General features: G+C 38.7%; 1 protein-coding gene across 2 annotated transcripts in view; it reads right to left on the reverse strand.

Annotated features, from left to right (window-relative positions):
• Positions 1 to 4,675: 4,675 nt before the first annotated feature.
• Positions 4,676 to 22,262, reverse strand: part of PRKCD (protein kinase C delta) — a 146,511-nt gene continuing 128,924 nt past the window's right edge. Inside the window, exons 11-18 of one of the 2 annotated variants that reach the window (XM_024195678.2) lie at positions 20,381 to 20,505; positions 19,311 to 19,484; positions 18,569 to 18,660; positions 15,234 to 15,296; positions 11,604 to 11,742; positions 7,663 to 7,851; positions 6,918 to 7,046; positions 4,676 to 5,200 (exon numbers count right to left, since the gene is read on the reverse strand). In XM_024195678.2, coding sequence (XP_024051446.1) covers positions 5,042 to 5,200; positions 6,918 to 7,046; positions 7,663 to 7,851; positions 11,604 to 11,742; positions 15,234 to 15,296; positions 18,569 to 18,660; positions 19,311 to 19,484; positions 20,381 to 20,505 — 1,070 coding nt within the window. In that variant the 3' untranslated portion in view covers positions 4,676 to 5,041. Of the gene's footprint in view, positions 5,201 to 6,917; positions 7,047 to 7,662; positions 7,852 to 11,603; positions 11,743 to 15,233; positions 15,297 to 18,568; positions 18,661 to 19,310; positions 19,485 to 20,380; positions 20,509 to 22,262 lie in introns of both variants that reach the window. The other variant, XM_024195676.2, reaches the window with a different exon arrangement.

The following is a 22,262-nucleotide window of genomic DNA, read 5'->3' on the forward strand; positions in this document are numbered from 1 at the left end:
TAAAATGTTAATCTGCTGTAGCATTTGGATTTAAATAGTCCATTATGCATGTATAAATAAGCTAGACTGCATTGAGATGCAATAGTGTTAGTAATGCTTTTTCTATTTCTGATGCAGTTTATGAGAAGGCAAAACTGACCAGTGGTCATTTGTCTAGACTAGGGGCTCTCAAACGTGTTCATATCGGGAAGCACAGCTTACTGTGTTCACATCTCCTCTTTAGAAAGTACTGATCGCTACTAACTTTAGTCCCTCTTGGTGGTGTATTATCTACAACAGCAATTGCTATACCCTCTTCTCCTCCAATGCAGTAGCATTCTTTATTAGAGGTAACTCATTTCCAGGTGCCTTTTTTTAAAAGGCCTTGAGACTGCTCTTTGCAGTGAATTGTATGGACACTTAGCAGCAGCTGGAACTAAGAACACCAGCCCTTGTGCCCAGTCATCTCTTCAGACCAGTTTGGGAACCAGATAGAAAATAACTGCAGTCTACTATCTTCCACAAGGTGGCTCTCATACACAATGGTTACAGGAAAGAAGGTATGTAATAAAGATTGTAAATCTCTGTATTCAATTATTGGCTGATGATGATAGTGATCTAACACCTTAGTCTAATTCCCCACTGATAAATGGAACTGACTGTCACTTAAGTAGCAATACATCAAATATCGATAATGTATTATTTATTATGCTGATGCAGATAAAGATCACAATGTGTGTCTGGTTACTTGTTGGAGGGTATGTTAACTCCCCTTGCATGAATTGGTCTGTTAAGCCTCCTGATACATTGATGTGCATGTGTGACACCAATTGGCTGAGGCAGGCATTCCCAGCAAGTCATTTCAGCATCTCCTACCAATTAGAGTGATGTGCGAGAAAAGAGAGCTTTGTAGAGTAGGGTCATCTCATATTTTAAAAGAGGAGCATGGGTAAATGTAACCAGTTAGAATTCTATTTTCTTTTGACACATTTTAAAATTCCTTCTTTCCTTGGTTAAAGCAGATACACATTTTCCCTGCTTGAAGGCCGAGAGCCTGATTTGAAACTGTATTTGTAATAACTTACTTTTAATCTTAGGGTGCATCTCTACCATTCTGTTGCAGAAGGATCAAGCATCCATAGGCACACCAATCTCAAATATAAAGAACAAGAGTGTAGCCAGGTAAAACATACCTAAGCCTTCTCTGTTCTGGTGATTTGCCCCCTTTTCAGCCATTGGTTGGCAGCCATGGTTCTGTTACCTCTGCTTGAAACCACAAATTGCACTTTACGTTTATTTTTGTTCTGCCTACACTGAGGGTTTGCACTTATGCTGCTGATATTAGGGCAAATCCCCAGTGTGTAGGCAAACCCTTCTATATGAAATAAAACGCCAATCTGGGTCTCCCTATATAAACCTGAATTTATTATGAGAACACTGAAGCTGTAGGTCCCAGCTTTAAAAAGTAGCACTGTTTTTATAAAAACAAAACCAAGAATGTATTATATGATTGAGTCTACAGTGGAGCCTCTTTTAAAAAGCCAGAGCTGTCTTCCTGCTTCAGTAGTACAGGGCTACGGAGGTTTCATCTGCCTGAGACTTAAGGTATGTCTGCGCTTGGAGCTGGAGCTGTAAATTCCAGCTTGAGGAAACATATCCTAGCTAGTGGGCTCAAAAATAGTGTAGTAGCGGCAGGAGGGACTAGCAGCACCAAGTACATATGTGTTCGAGCTGCTACGTATGTACTTGGGGCAGCTTGCCCCTCCTGCTGCTGTGGGTACACTTTTTTTTTTTTTTTTAAGCATGCTTGCTTGATCAGCACTAGGGAGGGCAGGTATGTCGCCTTGAGCTGGAATTTACGCCCCCAGCTCCAAGAGTAGACGTACTCCAGGTTTTGCTATTCTTTCACTATATGTTCTGTAAAATACTGTAGCATGCTGTGAAGTATTATAATTAACAAAACTATGCTTGTCAAATTAACGAGTGTATATTTTGTGATTAATTCTTTATCTGCTTACTCACTGTTTGGAAAATTAAATCTTTCTGCACTGGATTTGCCAGAGCTGGCAAGGTTTTATTGTATTTAAATGAACTATACTCACCTTCTGCCAACTATTCCATGTTTAAGCACTGCACTCAGTAGAAAGTTTTTCTAAAACTAACTGGCCTTTTCTTAGCATAGTTCATCACAGTACCTCAGGAAGGTTTTCAATAGGGTATTCTCATGTTCAGTAACAATAGTTCCTAATTCTAAATTCTTGGAGGACCCCCCTCAATTTTTTTGGTGCATCTTGGATAAAGAAATCCAAAGGAGGAAATGATTCCCTTTTGATCTCAGCATAGTGGCTTATAGCCATTTAAATTTTAGGTACATTTGATTGTTGAATTAATGAGCAGTTTTGATTATGAAATTAACATTTATAAAGCTTCTGTGCAGAAAAGGATTTTTTAAACTTAATGGACATTAGGCTAATAAATATGCTGAAGCACCTACACTTAATGGTTGCCTCTCTCTCACACATGTATGCTGTCTTCTGTGACAATCTGGTAGGTAACTGTTTTTATTCTTGCTGTGTAGCACTATTTGCTGGGCTAATGGTAGTTACATAGCTGTGGAATTTTTGTACTGGTTAGCAAATCAGGGCCCTCTTTTATGCAATACGCTTATAGAACAGCAGCACTTCAGTATTGTTTTTTGATCTATCCACTAGTTTAAGGTCCATAGTATGCCACAGGCCCAGTTATTTTATGTAGTAGAGCAAGTGGTGTATCTCTAGCTCTATAGTTAATGGTGGTTATGATCCAAATCATTAGAGGTTGTGCATTGAGTAAGTCAACTTTCTATTTACTTGGAAGTAGACCTGTGTGAACTAGTTTTGTAGTAATGAAAGTGGTTTAACCCAGATGAATCCTTTCCCCTCATCATGTACAGATGTTATTGAACTGTGGAAAGTTCACATGTGGTTATAACCTACTAAATGGAAGCATGGCTTTGCTTTAACATCAGTTGTGCTAAAACACATGGAGCCACAGATGTTCTATTTGAAAGCTGGTGATTTATATGGAACAGCACCATGTCTGGCAGTTCAGCAGAAATGTTCCATCTCTGAAAGGCCAGGTAAGTGGACCCAATATTCCATATAATAGCTGAACCAGGGCTTTTTTGTAAGAGGCAGTGAGCTTATTGCTCACATCTACAGTATTAATAAATGCACTTTATACTTTAGCAGTGGAAACTTGTACTTCAGTCTCTAAAAATTTACTCCTAGTGGGTTGTTGCCAGATACTTGGGCCAGAACATCTGATGCATATGTTTGCCAAGAATAAATATTTAGAGTAGCCAATGAAGCATAGCACATGGAAAAAAGATGTCACACAATGAATTGGAACTAGTTTCTTTTTTCCTAATGTAACCCATCCTTTTGAGTTACACTGCAGGTGGAAGGTTGTAGCAGTTAATCTCGTAACTATTGTAATGATGCAGGATAGAAAGGAGATGTAATATTGGTTGGAGGAGATAAATTAGTTAAATTAAGCAGTATTTAATCATTCTTTTATTTTAAAAACTAGAGAGAGACACTGAGGCTAAACTTAAAGAATAGCCAGTGTTTTATCTGCAGCCGCAGACGACAACACATTTGTTACTTAACTGTGGCATGAAATTGTTTGGCACAGAACACTCTGGAGGCCCCATAGTTACATGAGTTCTTAAACTTTTAAAATATTGGATGTTGTCTTACAATAAAGTATTAGTTTGTAATGAGGCAAAGTTGTTTGGTCAGAATAAGCCAACAGGCAAGCATCTGACACTAAGAGAAACTAGTGTTGGGTACAGGTTTCAGAGTGGTAGCCGTGTTAGTCTGTGTCAGCAAAAAGAACGAGGAGTACTTGTGGCACCTTAGAGACTAACAAATTTATTTGAGCATAAACTTTCGTGAGCTAAAACGAAAGTATGGTGTTGCCATACTAACTATAACGAGAGTAATCAGTTAAGGTGGGCTATTATAAGCAGGAGATGCCAGCAATGCCCGTCTGTCTGGTTTGGCCAATGTACATGGCAGTCTCTATGCAAAAGAATAAATGGACACAAATCAGACGTCAAGAATTATAACATTCAAAAACCAGTCGGAGAACACTTCAACCTCCCTGGTCACTCGATTACAGACCTAAAAGTCGCAATTCTCCAACAAAAAAACTTCAAAAACAGACTCCAACGAGAAACTGCAGAATTGGAATTAATTTGCAGACTGGGAGTGGATGGGTCATTATACAAAGTAAAACCTTTTTCCCCCCTACTGTTACTCACACTTCCTTGTCAACTGTTGGAAATGGGCCATCCTGATTATCACTACAAAAGTTTTTTTTTCTCCCGCTGATAATAGCCCACCTTAACTGAATACTCTCGTTATAGTTAGTATGGCAACACCCATTTTTTCATGTCCTCTGTGTATATATATTTTCCACTGCATCCATCAGATGAAGTGGGTTTTAGCCCATGAAAGCTTATGCTCAAATAAATTAGTTAGTCTCTAAGGTGCCGCAAGTACTCCTCGTTCTTTTTATAGTGTTGGGTAGGGTATCCTTAAAAAAAAAGTCTTTGCTTTTTAAATCAGGAACATTTCTATAATCTTAATTTACCTTTTACAATAGATTGAGAGTAAATGAGAGTCATTTTGGAGAAAAAAAGTGTAATTGCTAAAATCACAAAAAAAGTTTAATATAACTTTTACTGAAGATGAATAAAAGGGCCTCAACCATATTTAAAAAAAGAATCTTTTCTAATGTCTTGTTTCCAGAGCAAAATATACAGCATATATATATATCTATATATATATAAAATTACCAAACACAAAATTTACATTTTCCCAATTAATGCACACGATTCTTAATATTTTAAACCTGACTATGCAAAAAACCACTGCCAGTTAATCAGCAGTAAGAAATTTTTCATGCTACTGTATATTATTCTGAAGGAAAGGTATAGAGACAACATTGTTGGACCACATGTCACTTAAACATTGTAAACAGAGGCTTCCAAACGCTAACCCTAAATGTTCAGAGACTATTTAGCCAGGATCTGTTCAAACTTAGGGTTAATAAAAGAGAATCCAGCAAATGCAGACTGATCCATAGATTCAATCAAGTTTTTGTCACTGTAAGATAACCGTGCCTTCTCACTCAGAAACTCTCGGTCAAAGTTGTTGTAGTCACTTGCTGATTTCTGTGTTAAACAAAGAGGGTGGAAATAGTTAGTGGCTTCTTTGCTTTTCTGCACAGCTTCAGCCTAATCAGATTTGCTAAAGAGAAAGTTTAAAAACCCGTAACTGTAAGCACAACATTAAAATGCTTCATTTACTATATGTAAGATCTTGAATCCCCACAGAGCATTACCTTAGCATATTTTCAGAGTTATCACCCAAGTAGTTCTAATCATTGGAAGAGTATTAAATCACACTACTTTACTGATGAAAACTCAAGTGAGAAGCAAGTTAAGTAATGCTTTGTAGAATGTTGAAAAGTTTAGAAGTCTGTAGACAATGTTCTTGAAAGCTCGGTGTCAATCTTTCTACATTTACTTTGTGGGAAGCTCACTTTGAGGTAGATGAACACATCCAGCATTTCAAAAGAAAAAGGCAGTTCATTTTAGTCAAAGATGTCATAGTTAAAACAGTAACTGATAGGCCAACAACTAACGATCTTACTACTGTGCTAGCAGATGATGGAGATATTAGCTAACATGATCCCAGTGGAGAAAACCAGAACACTCATCTGTTGAGTTGTTCATTCTCAGTCAACCGAAAGATTCCATGACTATCACTAAAAGGTTTAGACACGTTCTAAGATGTGCTTTTTTAAAAGTGGTATTGCTAGAACTCCACCATGGCTTAGAGTCTCTCTACAGGGGAGGAGATATCTAAGTAATAATTAAAGGCAAATAGCACTAGGCTTAGATAGCTCCTTCTGCTGTGTACGCAGAGGGAAAGAGCCATGTAAATACCAAACAAAGAAAAAGCTACAATTGAGAATGAGTACTAGCCAATTTAATATGGGCTACAACACACATGTGTATAGATAGCCTAGGTACTACTACTGGAACTTAATCAATAAAATTGACAGGTGCCTGTGCCTATCCTTGGCTCTCCTTAAAGAACTTAACAGTTAAACTGTGCAGATGATGGAGATAAAAATCCTTTCTTTCCCCTAGATATTAAAAGAAAACTGATTTGAGGTAGTGTGGAACACTTGCATTTCCTAGACTGGTACTAGATAGGCTATTGCCTCATGTTTTGGCTACTGTTCCATTACAGGAAAGCAGCATATGGTGCTAAATGAAGTGCTTTACGTATGCTTATGGAAGATTCCTAATCCATGTATAAAGGTACTGTATGTCAAGAAGGATTATAGTGAAAGTTATCTTTAACCATATATTGAGAAATGCAATCATCATTCAGATTTTTTGGTCTGAGTGGCAGTGGTAATGATTGATTCTTTATAATAGAATATACAATTTATATATAGTTATTTTAAAGTGTCATCTCAAGTGGTAGTATGAGTTGTTTAATAATCTTTTATCATGTGAGCAATCCCACACTTGATAACATGCAAGTACAGGATGCTCTTAGTTGGACCAGCTGTAGATTTTTCCATTGATTACTTTCACTGAAAAATCCTTATATCCATTTCCCCCATTCAGCTTTAACTAATGGGACTGTTCACATTCCATTCCTCCTGTTAGGAAACCTTCAAGCTTTTTTTATCATGTTGTTTCTTCAACAAGCACCTTTATTAGTGGTATCCTCATAGCCATACTATCTAACAGTTTTTGTTTACGTCACCACCTGTCTCTAGTTTCAGGAATATGAATCATCTGGGTAACCAACTCTGTGAGAACAGTGCAAAACCATGTAGAGTACAATAAGTGTTGGAATGATACATACCACTTTTGGTTTGAAAGGAGGCTCTACTTCCCTCTTCTCTAGTGCTGTCCAGTTGATTGTTTTGAAGAAAGAATGCTCCTTGATGTTCCCAGTAATTCCTAGTCTCTTTGGTGGATCCCTTTCAAAGAGCTTTGAAATAAAATGTGTATAAGATTGAGTTCTGTATCCTTACATCTCCTCAGTGGGAAAGGGAACACAGGGCTTTAGCTGGTTCTGGGGGTACATGGGCACTGACAAAGACAGTGGAATTGAATCATATGTACTGTTGAAGGGAACAGGTAAGCCACTGACCATGTGATTGCTGTGCAGACATACTTTGTTTTCATGGAGTGACTGCAGTTCAATGTAGACATACCTGAGCTAACTTGAATCAAGCTAGCTTTGGTACTCAAGCAATGAAACTGTGGCAGCATGGGCTTCAACATAGGCTGTACAAGCCCATCTAAGTCACTGTTCCAGTACCTGAGCATGCCCTGTGACTGCAGATCAGACATACCTTAAGGGTTTCCCTGTCCCCTCTAACATAGTATAGACTAGCCTTAGTGCTAAATCTGCTTTGGTTTCAGTTTAATAAAAATCTTTCACTGCTTGCCTAATAATTGCACTTCTGTGAAAGGTTTAAAATTATGAGGAGATACTTTACTGAAAGTGCAATTTGGTAACCTGTGAAGTTAGTGCCAGCTACTCTTCCCTTAATACAAACTTAACAGTAGGACCTACTGACTGTGTCAAAGCCTACACCTACCTTCTCTAATAGGTCCTTCGATTCCTTGGTAATCCACCGTGGGTAGTGAGGCGTGTCCACTCGGATTGACTCGAACAACTCATCCTCATCATCGCCATGGAAAGGAGATTGTCCAATAAGCATCTCATACAGCAAGACTCCAAATGACCACCAATCCACAGAAAATGTGTACTTCAAGCCCTGAAGAATCTGTTGCCATGACAGGACATGTGCAGGGGAGAGAAACACAAATTCTAATAAGGAAATGCTACCTCCAGAGGCTCACTTAACTAGGTCCGCAAAGACTTAAAAATAACTTTTTGGTCATGTCCAAAAACCCAATCTGCACCTTAAAAGGTTAAATCAGCTTAGATACTAAATCATAAGTACTTAGATAAATGGATTACTGGTAGAAAACTGATTAGGGATTTGGAGCTTCTTTTCATACACAATGTAGACCTGCATGTCAACTACAGCACAAAGAATGAGAGGCATTTTCAAACAGCAAAATCTTCATAAATCAAGAAGCCCTAGAAGAAAAAAATAAGCTTTTGACATGATTATGACCTACATAAAAGGAGCTTTAGGTCCTACTTAAATGGCTACACTTTAGATTGTAGCTAGCTGGATATGGAAATTGTGTAGCTAAATTTTTTGTCCAGATTTGTAAATATATTGGTTGTTCACTTGTAACATGGACTTCCTAGGCAGAAATATTGTTGGACACCTGACAACTTGGTTTTTCAATCTTTAGAAGATAGTGTAAGTCACTACCACTCCTCTGCAAGATGAGGAACTATATGACTGGCGGAAACAAGATTGATTGTGATCAAAGAAAATAATTTACTAACGAATGGACGTTTGCTGGGACGGCGCTCTCATAGCTGTAACTAGGATTTCAATTATCTCATTCTGGACTATAGTACAGGTGAGATTTTAAAAGCAAGCAAGTGACTTAAGAGCACAAGTCCCATTGAATTTCAGTGGGATTTATGTTAAGTCACTTAGCATTCCCCTGCCCCAACCCCCCACATCAAAATGTTTTATACCTACAAGCTGGTTTCATTTTTAGTTTCATGATGTGGGAGAAGGAGTCAGCAAAGACCAGCTTTGATTTTTTCAAAGAAAGGTATAACAATCCAATGGCTGGAAGTTGAAGCTAGATAAATTCGGACTGGAAATAAGGTGTAATTTTTTAATTGTGAGAGTAATTAACCATTGGAACAAACTACTAAGGTTTGTGGTGGATTCTCCATCACTCACAATTTTTAAATTAAGAATGGATGTTTTTCTAAAAGATCTACTCTAGGAATTATTTTGGGGAAGTTCTATAGCATGTGTTATACAGAAGGTCAGACTAGATGATCACAGTGGTCCCTTATGGCCTTAGAATCTGAGGCATGTAAGGTCTCTAATGAAAGCCTATGTCACACAATCATTGCAACATGTGTTATTGCAACATGATATACATATACACACACCCACACACACAGAGAAAATTATGTTCTTAAGGTCTGTGACTAGCGACTGGTCACCACACAAGTAAAAAGCAGGTTTTCTTTCAGGCACAAAATGTCTGCTTACACTGTAAAATATGTATCATGGTTCATAGTGGCCCTCCATTTACTGTCTGAGGTCAATGCTAAGGAAGGATTGTGAAATCTTCAGAAAGGAAATATACAGGAAGACATGAACTAGCACTTTATAAAAAGGACAATGAACTTTTGGTGGTATAACTATGGGACACGGAGGTATATTCTCATTCTTTCCATCTGTGCAGCCAAACTGCTAGCAAGCTTGTCCTTAGGAGATGGGGTCTTAGTCACTCGACTTGAAAATGCTGGGGAAAGGACAGGAGGTAAACGATCTTGTAGGAACTAGGGGAATGCCTTGTAATTAAGTTTTAGTCTCTAGAAAGTGCATTGATTTTGTTTTATATGTAACCATTTTTCTAGTATTCTCACTTCCTATCATGTGAACCTCCTCTGTTTGATAGTAAACCTATGGTTGTTTGCTTCACCCACAGCACTCATGAAAAGTGTTGATCCTGAGTTGAATCTTACAACTTGGTGTGTACTATTCCTTTGGGAAGAGCAGATCTAAGTTCTGTGAGTGTGCAGGGAAACAGAGGCTGAGCATTCCTGAGGGACACTCTGACAGCCCAGTGGATGAGATGGGCCTATCACTACCTGTACAGAGAGTGGGAGGCCTACAAGGCAGTGCTTCTGTTGCCAGAGGGTAATGATTTTCGGGAGCTGATCCACAGCAGACAGAGACAAGACTTCCTCACCCTAAGGGCAGGAAGGTGGTAAGGTGATAGGGAATAGCCAGCATGGATTTGTAAAGAACAAATCATGTCAAACCAATCTGATAGCTTTCTTTGATAGGATAACGAGCCTTGTGGATAAGGGAGAATGTGGTATACCTAGACTTTAGTAAGGCATTTGATACGGTCTCGCATGATATTCTTATCGATAAACTAGGCAAATACAATTTAGATGGGGCTACTATAAGGTGGGTGCATAACTGGCTGGATAACTGTACTGAGAGAGTTGTTATTAATGGTTCCCAATCCTGCTGGAAAGGCATAACGAGTGGGGTTCCGCAGGGGTCTGTTTTGGGGACCGGCTCTGTTCAATATCTTCATTAACAACTTAGATATTGGCATAATAAGCGTACTTTCTAAGTTTGCAGATGATACCAAACTGGGAGGGATTGCAACTGCTTTGGAGGACAGGGTCATAATTCAAAATGATCTGGACAAATTGGAGAAATGGTCTGAGGTAAACAGGATGAAGTTTAACAAAGACAAATGCAAAGTGCTCCACTTAGGAAGGAACAATCAGTTTCACACATACAGAATGGGAAGAGACTGTCTAGGAAGGAGTACGGCAGAAAGGGATCTACGGGTTATAGGGGACCACAAGCTAAATATGAGTCAACAGTGTGATGCTGTTGCAAAAAAAGCAAACATGATTCTGGGATGTATTAACAGGGGTGTCGTGAGCAAGACACGAAAAGTCATTCTTCCTACTCTGTGCTGGTTAGGCCTCAACTGGAGTATTGTGTCCAGTTCTGGGCACCGCATTTCAAGAAAGATGTGGAGAAATTGGAGAGGGTCCAGAGAAGAGCAACAAGAATGATTAAAGGTCTTGAGAACATGACCTATGAAGGAAGGCTGAAAGAATTGGGTTTGTTTAGTTTGGAAAAGAGAAGACAGAGGGGACATGATAGCAGTTTTCAGGTATCTAAAAGGGTGTCATAAGGAGGAGGGAGAAAACTTGTTCACCTTAGCCTCTAAGGATAGAACAAGAAGCAATGGGCTTAAACTGCAGCAAGGGAGGTTTAGGTTGGACATTAGGAAAAAGTTCCTAACTGTCAGGGTGGTTAAAGACTGGAATAAACTGCCTAGGGAGGTTGTGGAATCTCCATCTCTGGAGATATTTAAGAGTAGGTTAGATAAATGTCTATCAGGGATGGTCTAGACAATATTTGGTCCTGCCATGAGGGCAGGGGACTGGACTCGATGACCTCTCGAGGTCCCTTCCAGTCCTAGAATCTATGAATCTATAAGTGGCAAGGTGCCTCACAATCATGGAGAAGCACCACAGTAGAATTATACCAGTGTTCATTGGGCAATAAAGCAGAAGGGATAACGGCTGCTTAAAACTTCGCCAGCTGGATAGATTTAATATAAAAAATGAATTGATATTTCAATAACCCAATGCATGCTTTAGAGTTCTGCAGTATTTTTAGGACAGCATCTGGATTAATCTCTTTCTAATTGGATTACTAGCATTTAGGAATAAATATTTTTAAAATGCTAACTTTTTAAAAGTAAATTCTGTGAAAGGAAAGATAATTACATGTTGGTGAATGCCAAAGGAGGCTTTCTAAGCAAATTCCACATTACCATTATCAGAGCTTTGCTCTTCTAAGCACTTGACTGGTTCTGTGCTTACCTCAGGTGCTATGTAGTCTGGGGTACCACAGAAAGTGCTTGCTCTGTTTTCTCCAACCACATTCTCTTTGCACATCCCGAAGTCAGCTATTTTGATGTGGCCTTCTTTATCAAGCATCACATTGTCCAGTTTGAGGTCTCTAGATGGAAAGGTAAAAAAAAACAAAAACAAAATTTCAGTATACTACTATGTTGAAAACAAGTGACACACATTACTGCCAGGAAAGGTTAAACAGCCTCTCACCAGGTGAACATACTTTCAAAATTACTAAAATAAGTAGGTTTTTCCCATATGTCTCAGTGCAAGTTATTTATATTGTTAGTAGATCTGGGCAAATAACAGTTTTTTTTTATTTGGGTGGAACCGAAAATTTATTTCCAAAACTTTCAGCAAATCAGAGAAAAAAGTTTTCATTTATATTTCAGGAAACTTAAACAAATGTCTTGATTTTTACTATAATAATTCACCAAGATCTACGCAAATCTCTGAAATATTTCAGTGTTGGGGAATCTGCAGTCTTTGCAGAAAAAAATTTCACCTGGCTGTAAATGTGAATCCAAAAGACAATCTGTTGTGTCCCCTCTCCTCCCCCTCCATGTTTTAACTATTTCCACATTAAGACAATACCTAAGAGGTGAGCTAGGTAAAACTGAAGTTTCTGCAAGCATAACCACAGGAGCTATGGCTAGGTGCAGCACTCCTACCATTACTTGCATCTGTTATAACTATGAGTTCTCCCTTTCCCTGTAAGCACATGGTAAATTACTATAATCTATTTTTCTATCCTTACCACGTTTGCCTTTTGCCAAAATCCATTGTGATATTATTATTACCTAGAAGGAAATAGACTTATGTTCAGGACAGTCTCTCCTGGTCCCTGTTTTCATTGGTGGCTGAAGGGAAGAAGTTAAATGTTTGGTACAGAATTACTTAGTAAGTATCTGGAATTAATAACTCACAATTTGTAAGAACTAAAAGACCTGAAAACAGCTACCTTCTACAAAAGGCTCACAAATATTTTGCAAGGGTCTCTGCCATAGCGTGAAGGGAAAAAATCATAGGCAAAGTGTCTGAGGATTTTGGGACAGCAACGTGTACCTTCCAACAACTGTTCTGAAGCTATTCCACATGAGATGCTATTGCCAATGAACAGATGCCTGCACAATGAGTAACTGAAACATCTCAGCTCTTCCCTACCCATGTTGCAAAGATGGCATTTGTCCAGAATATCTTTGAAAAATTGAACAAGGCTAATCACCAATTTCATGTATTGGTATCCTCTGTGGAAATCCTTGGGACACTAATGAACCACAGAAAAGACTTGTCTTCTGCTTTTCAGCAGCTCAATTTGGATTCTACATCTCTGTTTTGTAGCAAGTGCAAGGATTCTTATTTCTGGCTGGGATTTTCAAAAGTGGTTAGGTGACTTGGGAACATAGCTCCCTGTGCAAGTTGTATTCTTGCCTTCAGTTATTTTCTTTCAGGGCTAAAAAATAGTTCCAACTACCCTGTCACCACTTGTACACTGCCAATAGAAATAGCAATAGCTCTGACATATCCTCAAATACCTGAACACTTCATGATTTAGATGTAGCTGAAATGTCAGCCTAGTTTTGTTTAGTTGTGAAGATTATAGACCACAGCATTATTGCTAATTCTGTTCTATAATCCTAGATACTTGCTTTGAAGTCTCTTAGGGCAATGTTCTGTGTGCCCAGAAACTCACTCGGATTCATTTGTACTATATTTTGTTTTTGGAAGTTCGGCATGACCAGAATGAGATTTCATCCAAAGGCCAACCAACTTGGCATCTAGTCACAGATGACTGTACAAGTATAGCAGCAGGGGATTGCACTACACTTCACAGTGACCACAGTAAATTAATGTTAAACACTGTGTTCACACTGTTTTTCTGAAGTCTTGTTAAATCATTTAATGGTGTGAACATTATTGATGCAGTATCTCCAAGTCTGCAGGAAAAGCAGTTACATTCCCTTCTTCAAAGTATTATGCATTTTTTTGTGTGCAGCTGGATGCAGCAACACATACCAAGGAAGGCAGACTGAACAGCTGCCAACAACCCTGCTACTGACCTATACAGACATGATTAGAGCAGATGTTTCACAAGATGACTGGGAATTCTTTTTTTTCCTTGGTGAGTTCCCCAAAGCAGCTGCTAAGATTGTCAAGAGAGGGTGATCTACTGCTCAAGACCATGAAACAAATGTCAGAATTGTCCCTGACCACTCCAGAAGCACATGGTGTGACCGTTAATCCTCTCTGCAAGATTGGACATGACCCCCTACCTGTCCCATTGGATTATAGCTGTTGATACATAGACAAATGTCATTATTCTCATTTAAATGATTGTTAGTTTACTCCGTTAAAATCAAATAACCTTTGAAAATTCACCTGGAATGTGTTCATTCCAGCATCACAAATGTTAAGTTTGTATTGATTTTTAGGGCTTGTCTACATGGGAAAATTTACCAACAGAACTCCCTTTCAGGTGGGGGCACATCTTCTAGAATAAGAATGTGTTTCCACCTTTTGTTTTTGCTGGTAGATGTCCTCATATAGATAAATCCTTAGGCTGTTAAACAAGGGTTTTTCATTTGATTGTCAAGTGTCTTGGGGTCTGCTTCCATTGCCTTCTCCCATGTCACCTGCACATTACAGCCCCTCTGTGAAGATGCAGTGTGGGCTGCCTTGAGCAGCACCCACTTTCAGAAATTTGCTAGTAGTTGATGGATGTATACAGGAGATGCAACCCAAATATCCACAGGAAACATGCAGTGGAACATTTTCTCCCCTCTGCCTCTTTAAAAAAAGAGGGCCCATCCCCACCCTTCAAATTTAGCACATAAAGGCTAGTATTATCAGAAATGCTGACTTGCATAACTAGCACCAGCACTACAGCATATAGCTAGTCTTCTTTTTCCTAGGTCCACTACTAAATATGGGCGAGTGTACATATATGCTGAACCAGGGTATTACATAGTAACTTAAGTCTTAACCTTTGCTGCCTCTTACTTGTATGTTTCAATAAGGGAAAGCGGTGACAGTTTGATCTCAGCAGCACCAGGAAATGGAGTTACACCATATTTACTCAACTGCACTTGAGATCAGAATGTAGCCCACAAGGTCTAAACACAGTGTGAAGAATTTGGACATCTGCAAGCTCATTTCTGACTTGAAGTTACAGCCCAGGAAGCAGTGTCTCTCTCCTTATTTCCTAGAGACGGCAGCAGCAGAGAGCTTTAGCCTCAATGCTTTTCACAAAGTCAAACACAGCCTCAAGGAACCTCTAAATCTCCATTACCACCAACAACCAAACTGTCTCAGTCTGAGTACTGGCAATAACTAATGTGAAACAAAGACACTTCTGTGTAATATAAATAATATTTCATTATGCTTGTTGCCAAGGAGAAAACACAAGAAAACAATTATAGATTCATCTCAAGTACTTGCTGAATTGCATCTTAATACCCTTGGAATAAAATCAAATGTTTAATAAAGAACTGTTTCTCGTATATGTCCTGGTTGTAGGTTAATCACAGAATCCACTAATACATCACAAGAAATATACCAAGTGTTAAGGGCCCCGTATCAGAGGCGATCACCACTCACCTATAAATAATGCCTTTGCTGTGAAGAAACTGTAAACCGCATACTATTTCAGCTCCATAAAACCTGAAATAGAGCAACAACACTTCAAACGGGCTTGCTTAGACATTTACTACATTGTGAATGCAACTAAGAAATTTTTTTTATGAAAGATGAATAGTATTGTAAGTTTACATAATTTAATTATTGGGGGGGAGGAATCCCATATATTTAGTTTTTGCATAATTACCTTGTATAGCTTGCAATATGGACATAATGCAGTGTTGAATACTATTACTTGTGAATTACTGTATGTAATAAAACTGCAGTTAAAATTAATATCTCACATCTTTCCAAGGAATGTGGCCTGAAAGCTACAAGGTTTTTGTTATAACACTACTGTTCAGTTCTATACACACAACTCCAAACATTATGGAAGATAGCAACTTCCTTTTCTTCCACCATAGAGCATTCTCCCTGATCTAACCTTTAATCTTCCTTTACACACTTGCAGAGAGGTGCATAGCTGAGCTTCAAGAGGCAACAGTAAAGAATAAAAGGTCAGAGTACCAGGAATCTCATGGGATCACCTTAAAATGGATGGGGTTCTTCATGCAAGAGAACGTTACACCCCATCTTTCAATAGTAAACCTGGTTATAAAAGAAGTCAGTGAAATAAAGGTAGAGCTGAACAAAGCTAAACACCTTCCTTCAGCATTCACTAAAATATCTGTGGCATGGGATTTTTGTTGAATTTTACTTAGATTTTGAATGGAAAGATCTCCATCTCTGATGAACTTTAGCTTAAATTATAGAGAAAACCAGCCTTAAGATGTTACACAAGAGGCTGTGGTTTAATAGAGGTTGGTCTTGTAAGACAGACAAAACAGAACTGTAGGCAATTTGGGGATATTGTAAGGTATTCTTTTAATGAAAGTGGCCTCCTGTAAAGTTTGTTGGGAGGCTCACTGCTGTTTGGGGAAACTGGAGTCGGATCAAACTCTGATCCTAGCAGTACACTCAGGATCTGGACAGGAGGGAGCTGTCTCTCGTCGTCTATGTGGCCCCCTTTGGTGGTCCTAAAAGTAGGATGTGCCAGTCTAACATGGAGTATTTGAAGGGGGGAGGAAGAGAATAAAAGGATCCCTTCAAGCTTCCCATGTCCCCTCCCTTTTGTGAAGAACTATACTGAATAATTTTAAAACCCAACTGCCAACTTGTTCTCATTCCTGGAACAAAATACATCTGGCAACCAACCCAGAGCTTCTGAAAAAACACACGGTGGAAAGAGAGACTCTCCATATCCTGCACTCTAACCTACTGTTCAAGTAAAAGTAATTTGAGAAGCTTTCTTATTGAAAGCAATGCAAGTAACATGACTGGATAGCTAGGCATGAGAGTGAATGCTGCAAGGTGGGGTCCCTCTGTTGTAAATCCATCTTGGACTTTGCCCCACAGCCCTTTATGCCAAAACTCTGTGATGAAATGAAACCTGATATTTGTTAATACAGCGCATAGTAATTTACATGTAATCCCAAACTGCATATAATCAAGTCCATCGCTAGGCTTTTTTAATTTTTACAGTATCACACACAGATTAAACGTTTACCCAATGCCCTTCCCTATTAAAATTTAATGAAGACAGTAAAAGGGCTAGTGCCTTTTTTAAACCTGTTTCACAGAAGGCATCTACCTACCAACCCTGTTGCCGGAAGTTTAATTCCTTCTAAATCATATGATTATTTGCTCAATGTGCCCATAAATGATCCATAATCATTACTACTAAAATATGAATGATTTAATTTTTTTGTGATTTTTTTTTATTGCTAGTCTCAGCTAAGAGAACAGGAAGTATTTGTATCTGATCAGTCTCCTTTTGCTAAACACTCAGCAGAGAAATTACATTTTTATGAAGTTTAAACAAAGACTAAGTGGATACTGTACTCTAATGCACCAGCCTGTTAGCTTGGTGTTTTTATTCTGCTAATTTTTGGAATTTAAGAAAATAAATGAAGCTTGCACTTTAAATTTGGCTTGGAGTATGAGGTAGAGCTGTGGGAAATTCTGACATCTCTTCTCACTCCAAATCAGGACATAGAACCATAGAATATCAGTGTTGGAAGGGACCTCAGGAGATCATCTAGTTCAACCCCCTGCTCAAAGCAGGACCAATCCCCAATTTAAATCATCCAACCAATTTTTGCCCCATATCCCTAAATGGCCCCCTCAAGGATTGAACTCACAACCCTGGGTTTAGCAGGCCAATGCTCAAACCACTGAGCTATCCCTCCCCCAAGGACAAGAAGTTGAAATTTATAAAAAAAAAAATTCAGAACAGAAATTCCAAAAAAATTCAGAACAGAAATTTTTTTATTGAACTGAATCTAAAAATGAACCATTACAGGTCAGTTTAAAAAAACAGAATATTTGAACTCTGAAAGATTTCATTTTGATTTTCCCAATGGAAATGCTTGAAGGGAAGGCAGAAAATGTTTGGATTCTAATCTGCCAAGTAAGTAGAGAGTCTCCATGTACCATATCAAGTTTGCAACACAAGGCAGCCTAATTCACCAATGGTTACTTGTTTTTACTATGCCAAAAAATTGAAGGGGGTGGGGGAACACTTTTCTCACACGTAGGAGTTCAATATATAAGTATGTAGGCCCAGAGTCTTGCACAAGACACTATCCTAATAGGAAAATTGCATCTGAGACACTGCTAAGAAACATAATTCACATTCTGCAGCTTCTTTCCTATCTAGAAATGGCTTATTAAGTTCCTCTGGCTATTTGATGTAATTAAACCCAACTTTACGAAGGAAATTAAAAGAAGGATAAGAGAACATTTCCCTGTGCCACCACGCATCACCAGTCCATTATTACAGAAGGCCATTCAGTGTATGGAACAAATGCTTTCAAATATGTCTTGACTATTCAGCCAATTAAATAGATTGGCTGAAATCACTAGGTCCTTTAGAACAGGGATCGGCAACCTTTGGCATGTGGCTTGCCAGGGTAAGCACCCTGGCGGGCCGGGCCGGTTTGTTTACCTGCCGCGTCTGCAGCCCCCATTGGCCTGGAGCGGCGAACCGCAGCCAGTGGGAGCCGCGATCAGCCAAACCTGCGGATGCGGCAGGTAAACAAACCGGCCTGGCCCACCAGGGTGCTTACCCTGGTGAGCTGCGTGCCAAAGGTTGCCGATCCCTGCTTTAGAACTATAAGTAGTAAAAAAAAATTTTAAAAAATCATGAACTGTTCTCTCAGCCTAGCTTGTCCAAGATGCATTTTTTTTGTTTAAATCTTATTTTAAAAACTCCAAGAAAAGCAAGTAGCAAAGTAGCTCACTTATTTGGGACTTACGTTGCTCTATAGAGATCAAAGCGCCCCTTATCCTGTATGTGGAACATCAGGTCTCCTCCATTCAAGAACTCCATAACAAAAAACAGATGATCCTATTTACAAAGCAGGAGAGAACACAAAATTAACTTGCTTATGCAATTGTGACTCAGCATGGAGGTGCTGCTTCTCTCTGACCAAGAAAAGGAATAAGAACTGGTGAGGGAGAGAGGAAGTTGGCAAATGGCTTTTATCGAATGGTCTTTGACTTTCCCAGCATGCTCAAGCTTTTCCCTCCTGCTCACACCCCCACATAAATCAAGAGTCCCATTGCTACAGATTTCAGTAGCTCAATGACATCCTATGCATCTTATTTTCAGAGTTCATGTGCTTACAGGTCGGATATGAATGTACATTTTAATGAATCTTCCATTTGTGCTTCCCTTAACTTATGTGAGTCATCATTTTAGATCGTGGATGAAACCAGTAATTGAAGTATCAAGTGTTTAAATTAAAACTCCTCTCTCTGGCTGTAGACTTTGTAAATGTTGTACTTTGCCAGTCTGACTTAGTGTTATTTTACACCCACTTTGCACAAACTACTACTTAAAGTGCAAGGCAGGGAAGAATCAGAACCAATACCTCCAGTCAATTAAAACATATTTCACTCATGCAGAGAAACAGATTGTATCTGGTCACTAATCCATTTTGCTTTGTTACAGATACCAGTATTCTCATAAAGGCAAACGTTAAATCCATATTATACCTTAGTCTGAAATGTGCAGTAAAGGTGAGTAAGAAATGGGTTTTCCCATGCAAGAGCTAGGACCCGCTTTTCCACCATGGTACATTCCACGTCATCATCAATTAGCACCACATCCTTTTTCAGAGCTTTAATAGCAAAGAATTCATTCTTCCCTTTCAGTTCAGCAAGCAGAACCTGCAAACACAGGAAGACTTCAGGGCATACGTAAGAAAAGTTGATTTAGCTAATGCTGCTAATCAGCAGAGGAGAATTTTAGGACGAGGCATTTAAAGAAGATTGCATAGCACTACAAAAAAGTTATTAAAAAATAGGGAGATTCACACCACCCCTCTATAGCCCCTTAGCCCAAAGGCAAAGCTAATGGATTTTATGATGGGGTGCATCACAGAAATTATGGTGTACCAGCCCAAACAGGTGGCAAAATGTAGGACATCTCTGCAGTTCCTCTGTTGCTATTACTTGAGCTCATGGACTAGAAGAAAGAACATGAACCCTGTTCATCCCTTTGAGATTTTTCATTGCTGTGAAATAACCCAACTAACGGTCATGTCCAAAATCCGCCTCCTTATTGACCTATGCAGGGCTAGCATAGTACTCAGCTCCACCATAGACAGAGGACATGGAGTCACTCCTGCTCTGCAGCAACTCTGCTTTTGTCCAACTCAACTCATGGTGGTGCCACTGCACTGGGGTGCTCTGTAGCCACAGCTGTGTTGTGCATATGAGTGCACAGCATTATTTCATACTGTAGAGCACAAAGGCTTATGAATCTTTTTGGGTATTAAAGGAAGAAATCAAGAAACAAAGGGACGGGGGGTAGTGCATTGTAGATCCTTTTTTGAGTCCCAACACTGCTCTTGGTCAGTTGCAATTTTACAGGCGTTGGGATTTTTAATGCCTGAGGCTCAGATGATCACAATCCATTCCATTAGCAGTAACAGTTTCACAACAAAGGGTTAATAAAATTCTCTCCCCACAAAATGAAGATTGTGTTTACTTAAGTGAAATTAGCCCATAACACTTGAAAATAAAAGGCAAATCAACTTAAGCGCTTCCCACTTGTTACGCACCTTTCCAAAGCTTCCTTTCCCTAGTACTTTCTGAAAGACAAAGCTGTCTATGGTGAATTTTCTCCTGGTTTGTGAAGCTGGTCTTGGTGTACTTCCCTCCCAGAGCTTATCATACTCGCTGTTATCTGCTAATGCAAACCATGATTTTAAATTCAGCATGGGCACTTTTCATGACAGAGATCTCTATAATTTCTGACTTTCACGTGCCAAAATGCCAATAGTTCATCAAATCTGCTGCTGACGTTGGTGACCATAAACATGAGGACCTTACAAAGAAGCTAAATCATTCAAATGGAGTTAAAATTTGGGGTATAAATCTGGGATTTTACTAAACAACATCTGGCATTTTACTAAATTCATATTATGCTCAAAGGCCCTGAGTATCTGCTCTGCCCAAAGAATACAAGGCAGAACCTTGTTTAGGGGAAGGGTATTTGTTAAAGGCTGCTTGAAACCATCTGCTCTGATCCTAGGTCTGCTGTGCACCAGATTACAGCCTGCTTACTTACACTAGGGGACTAAACTTCTCTAATTTATGTGGGGTGGCAATGGGCCATTGTAACAGCTACGGACTGCCGCGAGGCAGGGAAATCTTGGCTACACCCCTTTTTACCAGCCACGTACTCAAACATGGTTGCATAGGGGTATAAGCACATGAGTTGTTATTCCATCAGAGGATCCTCATAGGGTAAGTTGATTCTCCCATTGAGGGCAGTGCCAGTTTTAGAGCTGCTTTGCACTGGCAGCATGTCACAAAGTGGCTGTACTGCAGGAAAGAATTTGGTCCAATATGCCCTTACTATACTTTTTTAAGGCCTTTCTTGCCAGAAATTAGTATAGCAAATTGGAAAGATACATTAAGAGTGATCATTTACCAAGCAATTCAATAAAATCAGCTCAATACATAGTAACTTCTATCAGACTTCATGGGACCATCCATATTGGTATAAGTCATTTTGAATTTTAACTCCAATATTCTGATCTGTGTTATTGAGGATTTCCTCCCCTGATTACCCTATCTGTTCTCACTCTCTAAAAATATTTTAATTATCACATTAGTAGAATAATAATTACACTGAGAGGACTGATACAACTCTGACAGTAAGATTATATTAAATATGTTATAAAAATGACATCCCATTCTCTATATTTTTGAACAGAACTGCACACATGGAATTAGTGTTTGTGGGTTTTTTTTAAGTACTTCTTCCATTTAGTCCCAACTAATATATTTTAGTTGACTCCAGTTTTTCAGATCAACAGCATGCTTGTCATTTCACAAAGATTTCTACATTCCATGAGACAGTCAAGATCTTAAGAATATGCACTGTATAGATTTCCCATTACAAAATGCTGAATATTTACATGTGCACCTCTCCAATTAATGTTCCTTTCCCAAATTCTGTCAGAGAAATTATGCTAGAATGAGAATATAGCAAAATCTGCAGGAATTTGAGCTTGCTCTCATTTATCTCAATACATCTCTGGTTACTCTTGGGCAAAGCAATCCACAGATCTTTATAAATGCTCAGATTGTTTCACAATGTTCTCTGTGTTTTTGAAGAAAAAGTGTCCGAGGAATAAAATCTTACTAATATTTTCAGTGTTCTAGGGGAGTTTCAGTCAGCAACCTTTTAAGTATAAATTAATTACTTATTTTAATCATTTAAATTAAATTAATGTATTAAATTAATTGTAAGTCTAAATTATTAAAACAACATTGATGTGTTATTGATATTTCATGTTCACGCTGATATTTGCAAAACTCTAAATATTACTTATCCGAACGTAAGTTAGTCACAAGAGTTGTGCAGAGACTGTAAATATCTTCGTATATTAAATCTACCTTTTTGTTAGAAAAATAATAAAACATTGTTTTCAA

Source organism: Terrapene carolina, unplaced genomic scaffold (genome assembly GCF_002925995.2).
Source record: "Terrapene carolina triunguis isolate 2854851 unplaced genomic scaffold, T_m_triunguis-2.0 Scaffold232, whole genome shotgun sequence".
NCBI lineage: Eukaryota > Metazoa > Chordata > Testudines > Emydidae > Terrapene > Terrapene triunguis.